General features: G+C 36.9%; 1 protein-coding gene across 7 annotated transcripts in view; it reads left to right on the top strand.

The window, feature by feature from the left end:
• The window catches only part of Dennd1a (DENN domain containing 1A), a 490128-nt gene that overhangs the window by 146262 nt on the left and 321690 nt on the right, over positions 1–22176 (top strand). For 3 of the 7 annotated variants that reach the window (XM_032903215.1, XM_032903216.1, XM_032903219.1), the window contains one exon: positions 20845–20894. The exons of 2 other annotated variants lie outside the window; for them this stretch is intronic. In XM_032903215.1, coding sequence (XP_032759106.1) covers positions 20845–20894 — 50 coding nt within the window. Of the gene's footprint in view, positions 1–16862; positions 16915–20844; positions 20895–22176 lie in introns of all 7 variants that reach the window. 2 more of the 7 variants (XM_032903218.1, XM_032903214.1) reach the window with 1 other exon arrangement.

The following is a 22176-nucleotide window of genomic DNA, read 5'->3' as shown; positions in this document are numbered from 1 at the left end:
TATGAAGTAATAGCTGTGGTTATCTTTAAAGGTGCTCACAGGATAGAGATGTCTGACTTCTTTGTTTGGAGGATTGACACAGTGTTGGATCTTAGACCCAGACCTGTGGGTTAAGGGAAACCTACAGGAATATGTACAACACAGTCTTATTTAGCATCTTCTCAGACCTTTGAGATATATACTTTACCTTCTTGACCCCAAACAACTTAGGAAATGAGACATTTCTACTTGGTTTTGGAAAATATTATTTTCAGCTTTCCAAAAGTGTACTTGAGGAATCCTATCTACTATGAAAGAGAATGAAGAATGCTTATTTTTATTTGCCTTTAAAGTCATTATATTCTAAATTCATAGGCTCTGTTTACATTATCATTCATTTGAACAAACCAATTATGTCTCTCCCCATACTATTCAAATTATCTGTCTCTTCCATATACCAGTAGAAAAGATTCTTGGAAATATTTCTATTATGTGTAAACTTTAACTACAGCATTTCAGCTATTAAAACATTTATGTTGTAGTCCTTAAGGAATATTTAAGACAATTCTCTGTCCAATATAGTGCTTATTACTGTGTGGGTGGATGTGAACACTCTGGTTCCCTCCTCCCCATACCCTCTCCCTCCAGTTTTCTTTCCTCATTCGCCTAAACTACCATAGCTTGTTTTTACATATAGTGTATTTTCCATGTTCCCTCACACTTGATCAGAGACGCTGGCTGATGCTAGATGTTTTATTCTGTGTGTTCTTTGTACCTTACAGTAAAAGAATCTGTCACAAATTATTGTGCCTCACTGCTTTAGAAACTGAGAAAAAAGGGAGGTTAGATTGACATCTGTGACTGAATAATGATGGCCAGCCTTTTGGCTCTCCTTGAGCCACAAAGCTAGCACTGCCTTTAGAGTGGAAAAAGAAGTAAGAAGAAAGGGGAGGGATAAAAGAGAGTTACAAATCTGTGGTCTCAGAGATGTATTACTGTTGGGCCAGTTGTCTGCATGGCATGATAATCCATTTTGATCTTCTCTGTCTTAATTGTCTGCTAAAGACAAATGGGCAGTAAAAGTTCATCAGTTTCATCTTTTTGCTTCTCGTTTAGAAGCAGAATAAATGATCCATCACTATAGAGGAAGCCTTTCTTTCTGTCACGGAAGTAATGCAGACCCAACACGTTTTATTAAAATGTTTTCCCCTCATTATTTCGGTCCTCTCAGCTCTGATAGATCTTACTGTTTCATAAAAAATGTAATCTGAAATGTAAATAAGGGTCTTGATACAGAAAGAAGAAGTAATGAGCAGCCTGAGCCACATTGTAGGGCTCTTGATTGTAATTACTGACAAAGTGATTTCTCTGTGCCCCATTTTTTTCCTTCTTTAACTTGTCTGTGACACAGTCAGACCACAGTGACATGTATGGTTTAAGACCATTAAATCACTGTAGCACTCAATATTTCACTAAAAATCTAGTAAGCCTGCTATTTTTAAACCTGAAAATAGAGGCTTTGTTAATTCCTAGAAGATGTGCATTGCCTTTACTTTCAAAAAGAGCAAAACAAACAACAAAAAAATGGGATAAGCAAGGGCTTTTCAGAGTTCATGTTGCTTACTCGTCTTCTTTTGTTAAAGCTTAATAATTTAAATACCAAACTATCAACAGTAGTAGGGTTCTGACTTGAAAAGGATCTCGTACTTTTGAAAAAAATCCTTCCAACAGCTTATTGTGAGATGAAAAAATTATCTCTCTCATATAATAAAATAGGCAATTTTTTAAGAGTTAAGGTTATGAAATTAAGGGTGGATTTGGGCTTACTTTGGGTTATGGGGAAAGTCTGTTCTTTTTAGCCTCCATCAATAAGCAGAGTAATGCAGCCCTCTCAGTTCTCAAAGATAACATGCCAGTCAGATACAGGAAATAAGGAAAGCCAGGAGTGTCTTTGAATCATGCGTATAACTATACTTCTATAGTCAACCATTTTTTACTTTTGTCATTTTCTTTACTCTGTACATTTCTAATTATTGGAAAGAATTGGTAAAACTTTATTGTGTTAGCACCATTTTAATAAGTACTAATTGAATTAAGCATAAACAATAGTTAAATTTACGTATTTGCAAATGGTTGCTACTCTCTTCAAAAGCTCATTATTGACTTCAAAACAGTACATTTTTTGTTTAAAAATTGGTAATATTAATGTATGATATAAGATATTATGGAATAAAAATATAGTAACTTATCTGATACTTCCATAAGTAGCATAGGACTATAAAAAGTGAAACAGGCATTACATATGATTTTAAAGCATACCAGTCATAATATGATTATTTCTTATAAAACATATGCAATTATTTATTCTAACAGTGATGATTAGATTTGAGGATACTAGATTTTTTTTCGCCAAGTGCACATATAAATTTTGATGAAATAGTGTCAGAGTTCCCTGGAAAGAGGGGTCTGTGCATCCCTGCCCACCCCTGAATCCACAGATTGCTAATAGAGTCACAGGTAATTTTTCTTTCCACTGGCACTGAAACACAAGTTATAATGAAACCAGTAATTTTTAAGCATTTATAGAAACTATAAAAAATTTATGGAAGTCTTTATATAGAAACTAACAGCGTTTCTTGTACAATTCTATGTAAGCAATGTAGAAACATGGTGCATTGGGAAAAATAAAAAGGTGCTCTTTCTTTTGTGGTTTCATATGGTCTATGTGATTTCAAAATTTCACAATTGACAAAAATTAAAAAATAAGCATCAATACTAAAAACTCAAATATGGTGCATAGTTTGGGCTAATTGTGGTAGAAATTGTGATTTTTAAAGTAGCATGTAATTGCTTAAATATGGATTTTCATGTTTGTGTTATAGATATGCTCTAAAGAAAACATTTCCTAAGCTTCTAATTATCCACGGATAACCTTGGTAGATTGATTAGAAGGTTCTGATTAGAGAGATAGTAGTGATAGCATGCAAATGAGCATTTCTACTTGCCTACTGATGATTGCTTCATTCTTTTGATGAGGTCCAACATATGAAAAGTTTCATGTTACTTTGTTTCAAATATTTATAGGCAGAAACAGATACAGCATTCTGTTGAAGAATTTATTATATATTGATTGAATGAATAATCCCATTTAATAAGAAAATTATATATGTAATCTGCACTTCCTAAAATTTTTACTCAAAAGGTAGCCCTGTTTTACTTTATACAACACAGTGTATATTTCTTGCACAAAATACAAAACAAAGGACATTATTTGACTTTTCCTGTTATTATCAGGCAGGCAAGCATTGAGAAGAATGCCCTGATCTGTTATAGTCGTAAATAGAGGCTAAGGTTAGAACTGAGATCTGAGCTTTGTGACTTACATACAGAAGAAGGAATTAGACTTGAGCATACCCCATTTCTCTGGAAACCTCAAAGCTTTCTTGCTGGATGCTATGAAGCTATTGGTGCAGTCTATTCAGATTTGTGAGTTTTGTGTGATCTTGGAAACTCCCCCCCCCTTTTTTAAAGCAGCCCCCAAATAGTATTGCTTTAATTAAGACTTTAAAAAATAAAATTTATTCTTGGTGATCTACCCTTTTTCCTCCTAGACCCTCTTGCTCTCTTTGCCCTTTTGCCCGTCTGCCCCACTTCCCTCCATAGCTTCCTTTTCATGTTCGAAAGTTTTCCGTTTGTCTGTCTTTGACCAGGATCTCACTGATTGGTCTTACACTTGTGAGCTAAATCATTATACCTGCTGCCTTCCATATAGCTGGAAATGGCAAGTGTTTTGTGGTACTAGACACCACAGAATAGAATCTGGATTCATTTGCACTTCATTCATAGGTTTGCTTAAGATTAAGCTTTAAAACACTTTAATATCCCAGTTTTTTTCTTCTAGATTTGTTTATTTATTTAATGTATGTGAGTACACTGTAGCTGTCTTCAGACACACCAGAAGAGGGCATCAGATCCCATTACAGATGGTTGTGAGCCACCATGTGGTTGCTGGAAATTGATCTCAGGACCTCTGGACGAACAGTCAGTGCTCTTAACCGCTGAGCCGTCTCCTCAGCCCCTACAACATCCCAGTCTTAACATTAATGTAGTAATAAGGAACTACCCTTTTTGCCTTTTTCTCCTTATTGCTGTTTTTGATGGTAAAAACCAGTCTAGAAGAGTAGGTTTGATTTGTACAGAGAGAGGTTGGTAAATTTGTAGAGTATGGGTCAGATACTATGTAAGGAGAAAGGAAGAAAACAGCAATAGATTATGGCTCTGGTCAGTAGTAGGCTGTAGAAGTAACTTACGTCTAAGTGCATTGTTCCTCATGGAATAGTGGCCTTGTTAGATACCTGATGTTGGGAATGTTGAATGATGGTGTCATAGATGATAGGAAAATCATTAAAGAGTGGTACAGAGAAGCTTAAGTGGAAATCTTAGAGAGCTACCTTAAAGAAATACTACCTTTTAGACCCATGTTACATATGTGCTTTCTAAGATTGGCTGTTGACTTAGGGGGCTTTTAATTAAATATCCCAGTCACTTTTCATAGATCTATATCTACTTCTATATCAACTATTAACGCTCTTCTCTCTCTCTCTCTCTCTCTCTCTCTCTCTCTCTCTCTCTCTCTCTCATCCCATTCCTCCTTCTCTCCCATCCCATCCCATCCCATCCCATCCCATCCCATCCCATCCCATCCCATCCCATCCCATCCCATCCCATTCCATCCCATCCATCCATTCATCCCTCTATGTGGTTTCTTAGAGTAGGGTAAGGTAGGGTAGGGTAGCCCTGGCTGCCCTGGACGCCCTGGACCTCACTTGCTGGGGATTAAAGGAGTGCATGACCACATCCAACTTTATACTTTTAGAAGTAGTTAGAATATTTTTTGAAAATTGAAGTACTATCTTCACCACTTTGGCTTTAGTTGGATAAAATGCAACATTAATCAAGCTTTAGATATTGTAATATATTCTAAGACCCCAGCTGTAACTATACTGAGGAAATATGAGTTGAGATGGTGAAGATGAAAATGGAGGAAGAAAACACAACAGTGACAACTACCACAGCACAAAACCAGATAGATAGATAGATAGATAGATAGATAGATAGATAGATAGATAGATAGATAGAATGAAAGAATGAAACTAAGTAATAAGTGATTTTGTATTCTGGTGTTAGGAGGAATTGTAATTTTTGTATGCACAAATATAAATTCCGAATCCCTTCAACCTGAGAGGGGTTGTAAGCCCAATAGCTATTAAATTGCCTTGCTGCAGAGTTCTCTTTGACCAGGGTATCAGTTCCCACGCTTGCACGAAGTGTGACTGTTTTAGTATATTGTGTTACAGCTCTCCACACAATTCATTGGCTTGAAGATGCATACATGTATCCAAATCAAGTATCTACTGGTCTGTATATGATTTTTTTCATTTAATTTTGTCGAGGCAGAATTTTGCCCTGTAGTCAGGTTCTCTTCGAAGTTGTGGTCCCCTGCCTCATGCTGGGATAATAGAGATGCCATAATGTCATCCTTGTGTATTGTTAATAGAAGTGTTGTTTTGTTTTTATTCCCCCACCCCTTAAAAAAAACATTAAAATGTAAGTGTTGGGGCTTGATAGTTAAAAGCATTGGCTGTTCTTCCAGAGGACCCAAGTTCAATTACCAGCAAACATATGGAAGCTCACAGCTCTTTGTATTCTAGTTCTAGGGAGCTAATGTCCTCTTCTGGCCTCTGTAGAAACCAGGCACCCACATGGTACACAGACATAAATGCACACAAAACAGCCATAAAATAATAAAAATAAAACAAACCTTTAAAAATTTAAGTGTTTGAGGGTACTAGGAGATAGTTGGCTTTATTTTTAGCAAATTACTCAATAATATTACAGTGAATTAGGTCTAGTTTTTGATGAATTTTAAACTAAATAACTAAATTTCATATATTTATTTGTTTCAGGTATGTGAGCTTTTGTGTGAAGTCTAGAAGACAACTCATGGGAATCAGTTCTATCTTTCCACCATGTAGGTTCTGTAGATGGAGCATAGGTTGGCAGGCTTGACAGCAAGGTCTTATTGGCTGTACTAATTCCCTGATTCTGCTTTTGAGAGCTGTCTGTCTTGCTTTTCATTGAAGGTCTGTCATTGGTTACTGTTGCCCTTTGTGTAGGCACCTGTAAGTCTTGTTCATCTTCATCCTTAAATTGATCTGTTCAAATTTTCTATTTCTTTTTTTTGCATTTACATGCTTACCTGCTCCCTCCCATGTATAGTCTTCCTAATGGCCAGCAACCCAATGACCCAAAGTCACTAGCTTCTATGACAGTGGTTCTCAACCAGTGGGTCATGACCCATTGGGCATGAAAGACCCTTTTTCCATGGGCGCCCAAATCCATGGGAAAATGCATATATTTACATTACAATTTATAATAGAAGCAAAATTACAGTTATGAAGTAGCAATCAAAATAATTTTATTATTTGGCCTTACCACAACATGTGGAACTACAGTTGTATTATAGGGTTATATTAAGAAGGTTGAAAATCTGGTGGTCTATAAGATGGCTAGAGATAGTGTTCTAAAACATAAGTCGTATCACACCACTGCTTTGTAGGTAAAATTCTTCATTTTCATTTTCTCCCTTACTATTTATCTGTCTGTTTTGAGTTACTATTTCACTGTGTAGCCCAGGATGGCCTTGAACTTGTGAACTTGTGACCTCTGAGTTCTGGGATTCTAAGCTTGTAGTTCCATTTCTTAGACTTCTTGGTGATGGTTGCTGATAATTTAGTAGGTGTCCAAATTTCTAGGCTTGAAGACTAGTTACCATTTGACCTTGATTCAACTTCAGTGCCTGTTTTCTGTTGTTATGACTTATGATATAGATGTATACTTTGATCATTTTGTATCATGCTTTGCTGTTCCAGCTTTTTATGGTTAGAAAATTTTCCTCCTTTTGTTCTCTCACTCCCACAGCAGGCCACTTCTGCTCAGTTTTTGTCACCTTGCCTGAGAAGCTTGCTCTGACAACTATTAATCTAGCCTCAGTTTGGAGAGCACATGGAACATTCAATCCTCACATTCTGTTGTCTATGTGTCTGTTTCTTTTGTCAGTCTAGTTTTCTAGGCATAAAAATGGCTGTGGCCAGTGTTAGACTGGGGAGGGCTTGGTGAATAGTATCACCTGTGTAAGTGCTGAAGCATGAGAGTGGTAAATAAGAGCATGCCATTGGATGCAGATTGTTTGAGGTTAAATCTCAGCTCTGCCATTTATTTACACATTGAAATTTCACTTCCTCTCTTGTAAACTATAGATCAACACAGTAAAGACCTTACAGGATCTAGGTCAAGATTAAATTAATAAAAGTTCATGAAGTGGAAACAAAACCAGAAAACAACCTGTGTCTAATTTTAACCAGCAATTGTAGATTCTCCATTGTAATTAGAAGTAGATTTAAGTTGGCAAGCTAATGTTGTTTGATGCTTTTATCAATTGTTGAAGCTGAGTATAATAAATAACCTTTGCCTCTAGATTTCCAGATCCATCTATGGATCCTTGATAAACCTATATACTGTTCAGAGTAAACTTTGAAGTCAGAAAGGAAATCACAAGTTATCCGCCTAGGAAAGAAAGAATGGGGAACCATCCTTGCATATTTATGCACTGAGATATACTAAAAATGAAAGCTTTTAAAATGGTGACAAAGGGGTTTCAAGTACTTTAAACTTTTTATTACAGTTATAAAATCTATATGTCAAGACTCTGGTGCTGAAAAACCTCAGAAATTTATTAATAGGTTTCTCCATCCTTATAAATGAGCCCTTTTGGTTGTGTATGGGCTTTGTATTACTAGGGCACCTTTCATTTTGAATGGTTATATGTAGTATAGTAAAGATTCCTCTGGCCATTATAATTTCTAACTAACTTCAGTCAGTTTCAGATTTCAAATGCAACATAATAAGAAGCCAGACTCTGTACATGGGGCAGGGATTGGTGAGTGAAAATGAAAGGAATTTATAAAAATATTGAGATTGTTTATTTTGTGTGTGTTTGTGGTGTTGGAAATCATATCCAGGGTTGTCTTTGAAGAAAATTATATTTATCAAGGATTATTTATTACCTATTAACCTTGGCAAACATGAAATAAAATGTTTCACATTGCTTTTATCCATAAAATCTTCTTACATAGCTCACTTACCTGGCAAATACTGATTGATTTTTAAAGGTGGTGGTTTACAAGTCACCTCTTTTGTATCTCTAGAGTACTTTTCTTTTGCCATGACCATATTTCTGTTACTTAAATAAAATTATTTTAAGTGCATGGATATTTTACCCACATGCTGTGTACTATGTGCCCACAAAGGCCATAAAAAAGTGTTGAACTTCCTGAAACTGGAGTTAGAGAAGGTCGTGAGCTATGTGGGTTCTTGGAATTGGAAGGTAGCCAATGCTCTTAATTGCTAAGACATTGCTCTATTCCCTGCCTTGTCTGTATTTCTGTCAGAAAACCCAGGACACTTAACACTTGCCTATGTAATGCTTGCCTGCTTTATGTTCATGGCTCTTGGACTGGGTCTTGGGTGTGGCACTGTGCATGGATGTTAAGATACAAATTTTTTATTCATAATATTAAACAACTAAATAGCATTCACACTGTGACCTGTGAGTTCAGAATTTAAGCCAGATAGGAGAAATAAAAAAAAAAAATGAAATCTTTATTTGTAACACCAGGGAAATAAAACATAGAGGAGTATTTGATACTCTATATGAAGTTGATAATATCTGGAAATTGTATTAAGTCCTAGAATGCAAAGAAATACTTTAGATGATGAGCCCGGAGTCAGGTGACTGAAAACTAAGTCTTCCAACATTCTTCTTCAGTTTCTCATCTCAAGTCAGCTGGGTCAAACAGGTACTATTTGTCTGCCAGACAAGCCATTCTCTCCTTAACGCTTTAGTAAACCACAGTATCTAACCTAAGCCTTTAAGCATCCTAGGCTACATATTATAGGGAAATACAGATATGATAGAGGAGTAAGGTTGCTCCTGTCTAAGAACCTTTAGCATAAATCTTTACTTCTACAATTGCAACTAGAAAGTAAGGCAGGAGACAGGCTTTAGCTTCAACCAGCGAAGTGGGCCACTTCGCAAGCTGTACCTATGTATTTGCAACTGTGGAGACAGAATGCTAATCAAATAAGGTATGAGACAACACAGTATCTTCTGTTCTTCCACCAATCTATATGAAGCTAATTTTATAAGACCTGAGTCTCAGTTTCTTTCTAATTGCCACTTACACATCTCTAAGAAAACAGATGACCACTGGCATGTGAGAAAACCCCCCACAAAATTTAGATATGCTGGTTTCATACTCAGATAAAATTTATACTTTATATCAATGTAGTCTTTGAAATTATATAATCCATATTTGTAGACATAAATACTAAATAATAAAAACTACTGATACATTTATACTGGCTTGAATAGTCTTCTCCATTTCTTTCATTTTTGATGCCATGCATAAATCTTAACTTTTAACACTTGATTTTCTAGTAAATTCCAGTCTCTGGCTTGCCAGCTATTTTCATTGATTTTTTTATAGGAACTCAAGAGACAGGAAGAATTCATGGAGAATAGTCTGAGTGCCTAGAGTCTGTATAGGCTAAGAATGGATCTGAGTTGGAAAGTTATGTGCAGGGTGCAAAAGGCTCTACACCCTCTAACTGAGTCCCAGTGCATGAGCATGAGGTCCACACTCCCTTCCAGGACATAGGATCCTCGTGCTGTGACCTCTGCCACCCATTTTACCTGCCATTGCCTCTCTTCTTGCCAGCTTCCTTAAAGCTCATGTCCCGCTCAGTGGCCTTTGCTCCTGCTGATGCTTTTGCCTCCCTCTTTCTATCTCTTCTTCATTTTTACCTTATGAATTTCTGCTCACTCCTTGAACTTCTCCCACTCTGTCACTTTCTGAGAAGTTATTCATGACCCTTATGTCTAAATTCAGATATTAAAATCAGAATACATCTAAACTCTGTTATTTTGTTTAGAGTGTTCCAAAACGATCCATCCGTACATTTATTTCATTTGCCTCTGTCCAGTTAGATCTTATATTCCATGTGGGCAAGGGTCACACCTTATATGGTGTCTATCTCATTCCTGGTTTGTAGCACATTGTTTGCTACTAAATAACCTGTCCAGCCACATGCTGAAATGACACACCTAGGAAATTGCTGTCTTTCTAAGATGGTCTTAAAGTAGACTTGACTTTAGGTGCTGCTTTACCTTCTGTCATATTTTCAAACACTTAGAAAGGTTTCAGGGACCCAAAGGTGTTTCTTGAAATCTAATATCCATGGTGAATGTTTGAATGTTAGTCAGACAAATGGATCTTCTACCCCCTGAAAGAATCAGTGGTACTCTGAGAGCCTTTCCTGTTCAGATGGAATGGGTCAGAGCTGTATAGATGGTGAGCCTGGATCTTTGACATGTTGAACTGGGACCTAGAACTGGGGAGGCTGTCCAGAACAGAACTGAGTTGAGTAATTTACCTATAGAAACTGTAGGTAGAGGAGGCTGCAAAGAGAGAAGAAAGAGAAAGTCCCGGGAAACAGATTATATGGAAAGGAGTTCAACTGGGGTGCAGGAAGAAGGCCATCCATTTTCTTCATCTAACAGAACATTGGACAAGTAATGGTATAGGAGAAAGTGCTGAGTGGGGCATTAGGAAGACTGTCTCCCCGCTAATGCTGCTTCAGAAATAATTGCAAACAAAATGAATATCAAGTGGAAAGATGGTGACAAATTCAGAGACATGGAATTGTTTGTTTGCTTAGAAAAGCCATGGACTCATTTGGGGATTGTGAACGAAAGGAGGAAATGCTTTGGTGATAGGTCTAGCCACAAATAGTTGTGAATGCTAGGTGTTGGAAAAGAATCCTACAGTTTTGTTGAATATTTTAAGAAGTTTTTTGTTGAAAAGGCCTGTAGTAGACATTTGCCTGTGTAGCAACAATCACATGGGATTGCTGGTTTATCATGGAACCAGTATGGTTAGCTGTGTCCTTTTACCTTCTAGGAAAGTGATTCTCAGCTTTTCTAATGCTGTGACCCTTCAATACAATTCTCATGTCGTGGTAACCATTCAATATAAAATGAATTCATTGCTGTTTCATAAGTGTAATTTTGCTACTGTTTGAATCATAATGTATACTGATATGCAGGATATCTGATATGTGATCCCTGTGAAAGGGTCATTTGATCCCCAAAGGAGTCATGACTCACAGGTTAAGAATCTCTGTCCTGGGGTTGGGGATTTAGCTCAGTGGTAGAGCGCTTGACTAGCAAGCGCAAGGCCCTGGGTTCAGGCCCCAGCTCCAAAAAAAAAAATTAAAAAAAAAAAAAAAAAGAATCTCTGTCCTAGGGGTTTCTAGAGTTTGGGATACTTCTGAGTCTTTATATTAGTTCTCTCTCTCTCCTTTTTTTCTTTCTTCTTCCTCCTCCTTCTCCTCCTCCTCTTCTTGTTCTTTTTCCTTTTCCTCTTCCTTCTCATTCTCCTTTTCAATTTTGTATGGCTGGCATTTTGCTCAGGTTTGCTCAATGGAGTCTGACTGGAAAACTAGTGGTAGTTTCTAAACAATAGGTTGTTTCTTTTCATTTCTTTTTTAGTGTGTGTGGGTGGTGGGTGGTGGTGGTGGTGGTGGTGGTGGTGGTGGTGGTGGTGGTGGTGGTGGTGGTGGTGGCGGCGGTGGTGGCGGTGGTGGCGGCGGCAGCAGCGGCGGCTTGAAACAGTGCCTCACTGTGTAGCTCAGTTTTTTCTTAAATTCACCATCCTGCCTCAGTTTCCTGAGTGCTAGGATTGTAGGGTGTGCTACCACGCCTGTCTGTGAGGAAGTGTTGTTCCTTTTTTTTTTTTTTTTGTCACTTTCAAATTATGATTATTGTTTCCTTTTGACCTTTTTTAGGGATTTTAAAAGTAGACTATGTGATAGAAAATGTAACTGACTTCAAGCCCTGATATGTTCTTAAACAGATCTTTAGGTTCTAAATCGTCCAAGAAACGAAGCCCATGACAGTAAGCTCCAGAAGAGCTTCAGTACTTTAGGCTTCTCTTTGAAATAGTGACAAGAGTGGCTGACTCCTGAGAGCACATGGTGATGAGTGACAGCTTTTGTGGAAAGCTGCCTTGTGTGATTTGACATTACATAAGAGAGGGAAAGGACTTACAAACATTATGGGGAACGGAAGAATTCCAAAATATGTTCAAACTAATGTCAGTCCAGTTGCTGCCCTTAGTTTTTCTCAGGTAGCCACAGGTAATTGGTAGTTCATGTATGTTGGAACTGGAGTAAAATAAAACATATATATATATATATATATATATATATATATATATATATATATATATATATATATATGGTTGAATTCTTTTCTTATATTTCGCTAGCCTTCTGAAGATGAAGAGATTTTAAAAAAAGAGTAAAATATTGAATGCTAGATTTTAGGAAACCTCTTGCATAGTTTTCTTATTTTGCTAGTGTTTCATATCACCTGCCTTCTGTCTTGGTAACAGAATGCTATCACTGTGTTCTGACTACAAGCTTCCTCAGTTCTGACTCCTCCTCTTGTTTCCTTTCACTGTAAGTTGTGAGAAATATTAGTTCTGAAATAGAGATGACTCTGCAGTGGAACCCTGTTTAATCAATTTGTAAATCATACTCTTTCTAAAGCAGGTCTAATATTTACACTTTGATTCCCGTTTTCTGCTTGCAGTGTTTGTTGATGGTATCTAACATTCCCTGGCACTGGATAAATAAAGGCTGCTATTTCCTTTTCAACCTTTTCAGCTATTATCCTCATGCAAGAGCTAATAAGTGGAGGTTAGGTGAATTACTAAACCATGATCCTGTCCATCAGAAGAAGCCGGGAGCCTTGATTAACATGCCTTGTTAACTGATAGGTTCAGTTCCACACTGGTAGTGCTAGAATAATTTGTATAAACCAAGCAGTACAGATTCCTTATTTTAGCACTAAGACTTACAAAGGCTTCTTTTAGCAGCCTTTAATTTTGTACTTATGTATGTGACATAGCCTGTGGCTGTGATAGCTACTGTGAATCTGCAGTTGTTTGGGGATGAAAGGAGGAGGCAGCTGGAAACTCGGTAGCTACATCTAGCTGTCTACCTAGAGAAGGCCTTGATTTCAAGTTTATCCAAACAAGCTCGACTAATCCCAACTATCTAGGGGGATCCACTGTCAAAACAAGCAGCGTGGCCCTGAGGCAAACACAGCCATACAGAAATGAAGGCTGGGGCTTCCAATACTCTGATGACTGCATACTGGAGGCTTTTTTCCCCCCTGAAAGAGGGTAAGAGAGGTAGAATTTGCATAATGCCTTTTCATTGGAAACTTTTGGAAAGCTGACAGACCCCCAGCTTATAGATCTGTAGCCACAATACAGAGTCTATAGGAGAATCCTTGAATGACCTAACCATATTGAAAGGAAATATAAAAGCGTCCAAGTATAGCCAAGTGAGAGAGGAAAAGAGGCCGATGCATTGTCTAACATCTGCTGCACTTCTCGTTAGTTTTGTTCTTTGCTATTCTATGTGGACTTTGGAGAAGCCTAAGACAGCCTAACATGAATCCTATAATCTTCCTTCTGAATATTTATGTAGCGTGCCAGCTTCTAAGCTGTCCTTTGCGTTTTCCTACTTCCCCCTCATTTTCATGCTCTCAAATGAGGCCAACATTTCAAAAGCTAAATAAATGTTTGTGAATGTTTATAAAAGATTTGCATAAATTTGTCCTTGTCTGACAAAGATCACTTTTTTCTTATGCCAGTTCTGAAAAAAAAATTTTTTTTTAAAGGTTTTGGTGCTTGTCTTTACAACAAAGTCCCACATCCCAGAACAATGATTGCTGATTAAGTGGGTATGCAATTGTGACTGAATAGGCTTTCAAGATACTGGGTAAAAAGACCCATCATCTGAAGGCTGAATTATAGAATTTAGAAAATGTTATCAGAGGTACACATTTAAATAGAGTTTTATAGTACCATATCATTAGATAAGACAAAGAGTTCTTAGGAGTTAAAAGAAAAGTATAACCACCCATGGTTTAAGAAATTGTCCTGTATAAATTTTAATAATTAGAATGTTTCATTAACTCAGAATATCACCTCTCCTATGTTTGAACATGTTTAAAAATAATCTTTAGACCTTTAAGCATTTTTTGGAGCCTGTAAATCTCCCAGCGGTATATGTGAATATGGTACTGGGGTGTTGATCAGAGGGAGTTTAGTAGGCAGTCTTTTATGACATTTGAATGCTCAATCATTCCTTGAGAAAATACAAACTCTATGATATATGTGTCAGTGCTTAATTATAGGACATCCACACACACAGCACCCAGACACTTGTGCTACCAGTGTGTTTTCTGAACTCATTTATCTTTTAAAATTAGAATAGATTTTGAGGGGTGGCAGGGGAAGTTGTGGGGAGAGGCGCTAATTTAGTTCCAAGGTATTGGAAGATTGGCAGCAGAGAGAAGTAACAGGCAGCTCTGTTCATCTTTTGGTTGTATTGGTTTAGAGGTTTAAGTTGTCATTAAGGCACAAACTAGAGCCACTTCTCTGACACAGTTTTTATCACATCTGCTAGGCTTGTGTCCCAAGAGGAGACTCGGGGAGCAGTGAATTCAGCATGGGCCCATTATCGACTGCTTTTTCGTGTGTTGTAAAAGGAGTGAGACCTCAGGGAGGCTTGGAGCCTCCTCCCGTGTAATGTCCAAGTCAGATTTGAAGGACTGGTGGCAGGAAAGCTTTGGCCTTGGGGTGTGAATTCTAAGAAATAGAGGCACAATTAAGTTTAAAAAATTCAAGGACTTTGAGCTTGATAATGAAAGATTTTTTTTTCTAGACTAATGTGAGCAGAAAAGATGCCCATCTGTGCACATTTTTGTGTGCATTTAAAATATTTAAAAGCTGACAGCTTTTAATATGCTTACAAAATAGTATTTTTATTAGTGCTCTTTTTCCTTTTCTTTTTTTCTTTCTGTCTGTCTGTCTGTCTGTCTGCCTGGCGCCTCTCTTTTCTCCCTCCCTCCCTCCCTCTCCCTCCCTCCCTCCTTCCTTCCTTCCTTCCTTCCTTCCTTCCTTCCTTCCTTCCTTCCTTCCTTCTTTCCTTCCTCTTAATAGTATTTTCCTGAGGGCAAATGACTTCTTGAGGGAAATTGTGTTTGCAGTTTTACTGCAGAGACTCTGTTCCTTTGGTATTTGCTGACTTGAGGCCTTTTCCATTTCCTTTTAGAATTATTGTAACACACATGCTCAGATAACAGGAATATAAATGATTAAGGAAATGATCAGCCTTAAACAATTTAGAGGGCTAAAGTGAAGTCTACTTCTGTACTCCTGATGTTACAAAATGTCAATTGTATGAAATGATAACCACATCATTGTTCATTTTGGAACTATCTGACAATAACCTTAAAAATTGTATTGCAATTTGACACAGGCCTCTCTGGTTTTTGACTCTTTGCTGTGGAGTTTAAAGTTCATTAGATGAACTTTTGGAATAGAGGATGCTTTTTAATATTGTGACCACAGAATAACTTGTCTGTAGGGAATTATTCGGATGAAAGGAAAGAACACAAGATGATAAACTAAATTTGTTTTAAAAAATAAAAAACCTCATTTTTAACTTTGGACTTGAGAGGTCATACAATGCTGTGCAAAGGTGGATCTTTAAAAGTTCTTGATAATGTGTATAAAAAATTAATATATGTTGAGAATGTTGAGAAGGACATTCTGTGGTAGAGTACTTTCTTGAAATGCCCAAGGTCCTAGGTTTGGTCCCAGCATGAGTTTTATTATATGAAAGAAATTGTATGATACACTTATAGATTATGATGAATTCACTTGATTTTAATGTTATCTTTGTATTACTATGTTGATTCTAAATGCTAGGTATAATTATATGCACTACTAAAAATTGAAATTTATAAAAAGGAAGCTAGGAGTGAATGTTGAATATTCCTAAAAGAGAAAGTTACCACAGTGCATTTGAGCAGTAATGTTAAAAACTGACCTGGCTTTTATGTTCAGTGTTGAAAGCCCACCCTATAAAACCTTTTATTCAAAGCCCCTTTTCTCACTGGGAGAGGAAAGAGAAGAGATTTTAACCATGATGTAGATCTTGAATTTAATTTGATGTTTATATTGAAAAAGTTAAATTTTATTTGCTGATTTTACAGTTTCCTAACTGATTAACATCCTTGAACTTAATGCTAATTAAGCTTCCAGGAGCTTCTGCTTTACTGTTTTTAATCATAAACATTAAGAACCTTTGTTAGCATTCCCTTAGAATCCCTGGCTTTAACTTGAAGTTGCGTAAAGTACAAATTCTGTTAGCTTTTTGTGTGTTTAGGTTGTATGTGCTCTGTCACTTTTAGCTTCGCTCATCAGTCAAAGGCTTCCTTCCTGCCCCATCAGTGAACTGGAGCTGCTCTCACTTGGAGGAGTGGGAGGGCCAGTTTTTCCTCACACTCTAAAAAACAATCTGAACACAGTATGGTAGGAATTTGAGCTTCTCTTTTCCTCACGTACCTATGATTTTGAAATTAACAAATAAATTAGATATAAAAAAACTGAGGAACTGTTCTACCCCTGGCTGCCCTCCTTTTTATCCTTCTTTACCTCAAGGTAAATTATCAGCTGCTCTAAGCTTTTAGGATGCACCGAAAGGCTAATTGTAGTTTTATGTATTGTAAAATACATTCATTTATTCACAGTACTTCTTAGATGCTTTCTTGCACATCTTCCCCCCTCTGTCCTCTAATTATACCAGCTGTGCCTCATCTCAGTGTTCCTTACTTCCAGGAGACAGTATAAGGTCATCTGGCACATTTGTCCTTCAGAGGGCACTTGTGAGGTATGTATGTCTAAGTCTGACTGCTGTTTTCATCTGCCAAATAAAAGTTATTTTTTGTTTGTAGGTTTTGTTGAAGATGAAAAAAAAGTATTTGACCTAGGAAAGGATGTCTGTTACAGGGTTGCCTACATCCCTTCAAAGCCCACATTTAGAGAGACACGGTCAAACCTTCCTGTGATTAACAGTCTCAGATAAATTCATCGAATTTAGTTTTCAAAGCTTTACTCCCACATAGGGCTCTATAATAGTTATTATAGATATAAAGCTTGACTTAGTTCTTGAGAGAATGGCTCAGTGTTAGAACATACCCCCTCTTTCTCCACAGTGAGAAAAATTCTCTTGATGGGCTTTCTGACCTGCAGTGAGACTTTCCATTAGGTAAGATGGACCCAGAGCGGACCAAGATTAGCCCTGAGCTCTTTTCTGTTTTCTGTTGTGTCGTCTTGCCTTGGCTGTGTTGACTTGGTCTCCTGGTGGATGTTGCTTTCCTATTCCCATACAGCTGGCTGTTTAATATATGCATAACTGCTCCCTCCCCACTCTTGTTTCTTCCCACATAAAAAATCATATATTTTGTTAGAAAGAAAGCATTTTGAAAATTGCCTATTTTATAAATTGTCTGGTGACACAAAGAGGTTGACTGCTATTTTCTTGTCTCATTTATTTTGAAAACTTTGCTACTGAACTCACCTTAATCAATGAGCTCAGAGTTGTCTCCAATAAGTTATGTGTTGGATATATTGATTGGGAGAGATTTTAGAAAACCCATCTGGGGTTTATAATGTCAGCAGTGTTTTGATTATGAAAAGAGTTGGAACCTGGGGACATGGAACCAGGTGGCGAATGTCCTAAAGCCAGTGGTGACATGGTGGACTGGTTCCCTCCTGGGATCTAGTTCATGCCCTGCACTTTAACTGTGGTGACTGGCTACTATAGATTCACTTTTATTTATTTATTTTTGCTCATTAAACTGTTGAAAAATCAGACTGTATATAAGAAGATTTGTGAAAATATAAACTTGGGAATTGATCTGGGAAACTGGCACACAGTCGTCCCCACCCCTGCCTTTGCAATTAGATCGTTTACATTTCATCAGCTGCCCTGCATTTCCAAAACCCCCTTTATGTTCCAGGAATGGAGGCTGAGCTGAGGTTGACTGGCTGAAAGAGCTTGTGTGGGGGAGAAAAACAGCAAAATTGACATCTCCAAACCAAGTTTCCTAGCCAGACATAGTTGTTGAGAGAAAGGGGGTTTGGTAACTGGTCGATGATTGTTTCCCCAGTAAAATTAGTGTTGAAAGATTCAGGGATACTCTGCAATAACTAGAAGGCTCAAAAAATATTCAAATCAGGGTTTTATTCCCTCCTCCCTTGGAGAGTAGTCTTTCCATATCTGAATAATTGTGTTTTTCTTTGGACAAAGAGAATAAGGTAACTGAATATTTGTATATAATGCAAGCATCAGTATGCATAAAATTGGCAGCTTTTCTTTACAAAAAACATTGGTTGTTTCCCTCTCTTGTTTTTCTCTCCCCAAACTCAGAAGCAGATATTTTAGTTATGGTTGTAATCATGTGATTTTGTCTATTACAAGATAGATACTCATTATTCCCCCTCTGACAGCACACTACCATCTTGTTTGACTTAAATTGAAATATCAAGCTCTTGTGGCATCAAAAACTTGAAGAAACATACGATAATATGTAAACAGGAGCCTGCATTTTTCTACATAACCTCTTCTCTCATCTCTCCTACTCCACTACTTTGTTTTATATAAAGGAGAGTTTAGAGTTTGTGGGAGGTGGATTATACTCAGCCTATACTGGTCATTTCCATATTTGTTCTAATATTATTTGACAGTCAAGTTCATGGTCGATTATTACTTTTGACATAAGAAAGTGGTAAGTAGTTTCTATATTGTAGTGAGTAATAAGTTGGGCATATTCGATTCCTTTGACTCAGCTGTAGAGCACAATGCTTTCTTGTAGCCATGGGGGTCCTTTCTTTCAAAAATCTTTTGAGGCCTTTTGCAGGCACAACTCCAGCATAGAGTAGAGAAGTGCTTTCTGTACCTGAAACTTTTGAGGAGTAAAAGATGGCAGTCTTTGTAGCTGCTGGTGTGGGCAATGAATGAGCACATGGTATTTTTTAAAGAATGTGTATTAAGTTGAGATATGCTTTTTGGTGTTTTCATGGTGTGATGGGAGCTTTGTATGTGGATAATATATTTTTATAATTCCATTAAAATGAGTGTTTTATACAATTTCTCTTTCAGCATCTGATTGATAATAATATGTACAGAGAAACTGATCTATATAATGCTCTATTTTAGCTACACATTACTGGTTTGAAACCACAATAGGTAGACTGCTAAATGCCACTAAGAATGTCCAGTTGATAGGTAATTCCTCTAAAATATGCTTATATTCTTAGCTACTTTTTCAGTCATTACTGTTTTCTAGCATGCCTTAACAGTGCTGAGATGTATGTAGTAGACCCAATCCAAGATGATATTAAAACTAGGATATTCTCAATTGAATTGTGTTGGCAGAACACTGACAGAGCAAGTCAATGTGATTTCTGCTTCACTGAGTGGGTTATTAGATTGATGTGGTTTATTTCTTGAATGATAGAACTGGTTTTAAAAATAAATGAAGCGAGAAGCATCAATTCTGTTAGCATTGATAATTCATTATTATTGGTTAGAAAAGTGCTACATTTATAAACTGATCTTTAATTTATCACTTGGATTAGTATTTGCAACAGGCAGGTTTGTTTTAATTTGAACCAGTTTCCCAATGTGTCCCGCCCCCCCCCAAAAAAAAGTGCTCTTCATTTTGACTTGAGGTTGGGCTTTTAAATAGTTAAAAACAAAATCAAATTCATGAAAGGAATACTTTTTAAAAATTTATAGCATTATTGGTCAGTGACCTTATGTTAAGCACCAACTGTAGGCTGTTCAAACCTGTGGTCAAATTTAAGTCAAGCTATAGGAAATTCTATAAAGAGAGTAATAATTTTGTGTGTGTGTGTATTTATATATATATAGCTGTGCTTGTGTATGTATATGTAAAATGTGTCTGTTAGGAAAAGTTCCCCACTTGTATTATATTGCATATCCCAATGTTCTTGTCTTAATGTAAGAACACTGTCTTTTATAAACAAGTTTTTGAGATGCTGCTTCTTCTCATGCCCTTCTCCTGAATAGTGTGTTTGCCTTAATGTGCCTCAGCATTTATAAAATCATTTATTCATACTGATGGTTTGCTTTGGATTTTTATAGGTTTCAAGTAGGTAAGTATGTCTAATTAAGATAATGATGTTTAAAAATCAGTGGTCATAGTTTGATTCCAAAATTATTGTATGACAACTTCTTGATAAAGCAACCAGATAAAATTTTAAACTCTAAAAGTGAAGTTAAGAATTTCCAGTAACAATTATCTTCAAGTTGGCTTTCTACTCTTGTATAATTTTGGCCTATTGATGCTCGGAAGCATTGTCTAATCCTGGCCCCCTCTGTTCCTAGGTAACAGGCAAAAACAGTGCCAGCAACAGCGGCCCTGCCAGGCCAAACCCATGTGGCTCAGTGCTATTCACTCTGATCCATATGGTCAGGCTGGAGATGGTCCCTGGAGGGGTGTTAACACGAGGCAACCCAAGCACCTCCCTCCCCTCGGAGCTTTCCTGCATGGCTCCTGCTGCTTGCCCATGTGTGATTCTTGATTAATTTTTCATTTTTAATGAAGTTTGATCATGTTTATTATTTCTCATGATTGACTGCCTCATACTCTTCCTGTGTAATTGATAAAGCACATATTTCTTCATCTGTCTCCTCTTTCTTTAGGGTAAAGTTGCTAGATGGTGTTCTATGATTAATGTTAGATTTATTGGTCCCAATAGATGTTTAAATTATCTCTCTTTCTTTCCACAGGAAGTTCTACAGACTTTGACCAAGTTTTGTTTTCCCTTCTATGTGGACAGGTAGTGTCAGATTTTCACACTTTATTAGTAAAAACAAAAAAGGAGTAGTAATAAACCTGCTATAGAAAATAAAAGCCATGCCATTCTTAACATTCTGTCTGTTTAACCATGATTTAATGCACCTCTGCTCCAGGGAGAGTTGCAGTATTCTCCTTTTCTGGGAATTTTATTGACACTATCAAAAAGTTTAAAGCTTAGAGCTATGTGTTACACAGTTTGTAAGATGTATTTTGTGTGCTACTAAATTTTTGATTTTGGTTATCAGACTTAAACCATGATTAAGAATGGTTGGTATTTAACTCAATACTATTGAACTTGCATTCAAATATTAATATACTCAGCTTAAACAAATAATATATGACCATCTGGCTTTATGGCTTGTTAGCCATTGGTTTCAACTCCAAATTTAAAAAGATGTGGACCTATCTTGTTTAGAAGCATTTTAGTGCTTAAAAGATAAGTTGCTAGGTTGTGTTTTACAAGTGACTGAAAGTGGCACCTCTGGGGAATTGGCATTCTCTATAGGCATGAATACTAAAACATTCACGAGCTTCTAAACAGTCCTTGGTGTTCAAAGCACAAGAAATGGTTTATAGGGAAAAGTACAACTATAAGAACTCTAGGATAACTGAAATGGTACGAGGCTTGTTTTATTTTGTTAAATCATCCACTGCACGATGGCAACTGTTTTTCAAAGACCTCATCTAACTTTCTTTAATTGCAACTTTTAATGTTAGCAAAGGTAGTGATATTTATTTTATCTTCAAGAACTGTTTGTTGTGGTCTCTATTCCAGTGAAGCATTTCTTTGTGATCATTCATTTGTCTACTTACTTTTTGTCTCTTTTTTGTTTTCTTGGGAAATTGAACTGAGACTATGTGTATTATGGGTCCCCCCCCCTTTAATTCCACTTTTAGTGTTATTGATCTTGTAGAAAATATACAAATTATGACTAATAAATTTCATAACATATTCCAAGAAAGCTGTATAATATAAACCTTCTTTAGGAAGAGTCTATCATGCATTTTTAGCTTCCATAAATAAGGCATGATCTAAAGGATTTGAACGGTGTAGAGAGCATGTAGATGGTGTGCTACTGAGTTCATTTATAGATGTTGTAATACTAGTATCTTGGTTTATTGGGCATAAATGAAGCCAAGAGTGGTGTGGGATGAGACTTAGTATCCAAAGGAGTTTGCGTCCTAAAAGCAGCTCTGGAATGCTGCTGGCCACTCAGCATCAGTGTGCTACCTGCCTCTCACCTGTTGTTTTAAGCCAATCA

This window comes from Rattus rattus, chromosome 5, assembly GCF_011064425.1.
Source record: "Rattus rattus isolate New Zealand chromosome 5, Rrattus_CSIRO_v1, whole genome shotgun sequence".
NCBI classification, from domain to species: Eukaryota; Metazoa; Chordata; class Mammalia; order Rodentia; family Muridae; genus Rattus; species Rattus rattus.
Note: the sequence above shows the minus strand (reverse complement) of the source record. Positions and strands in the feature narration are given on the sequence as shown.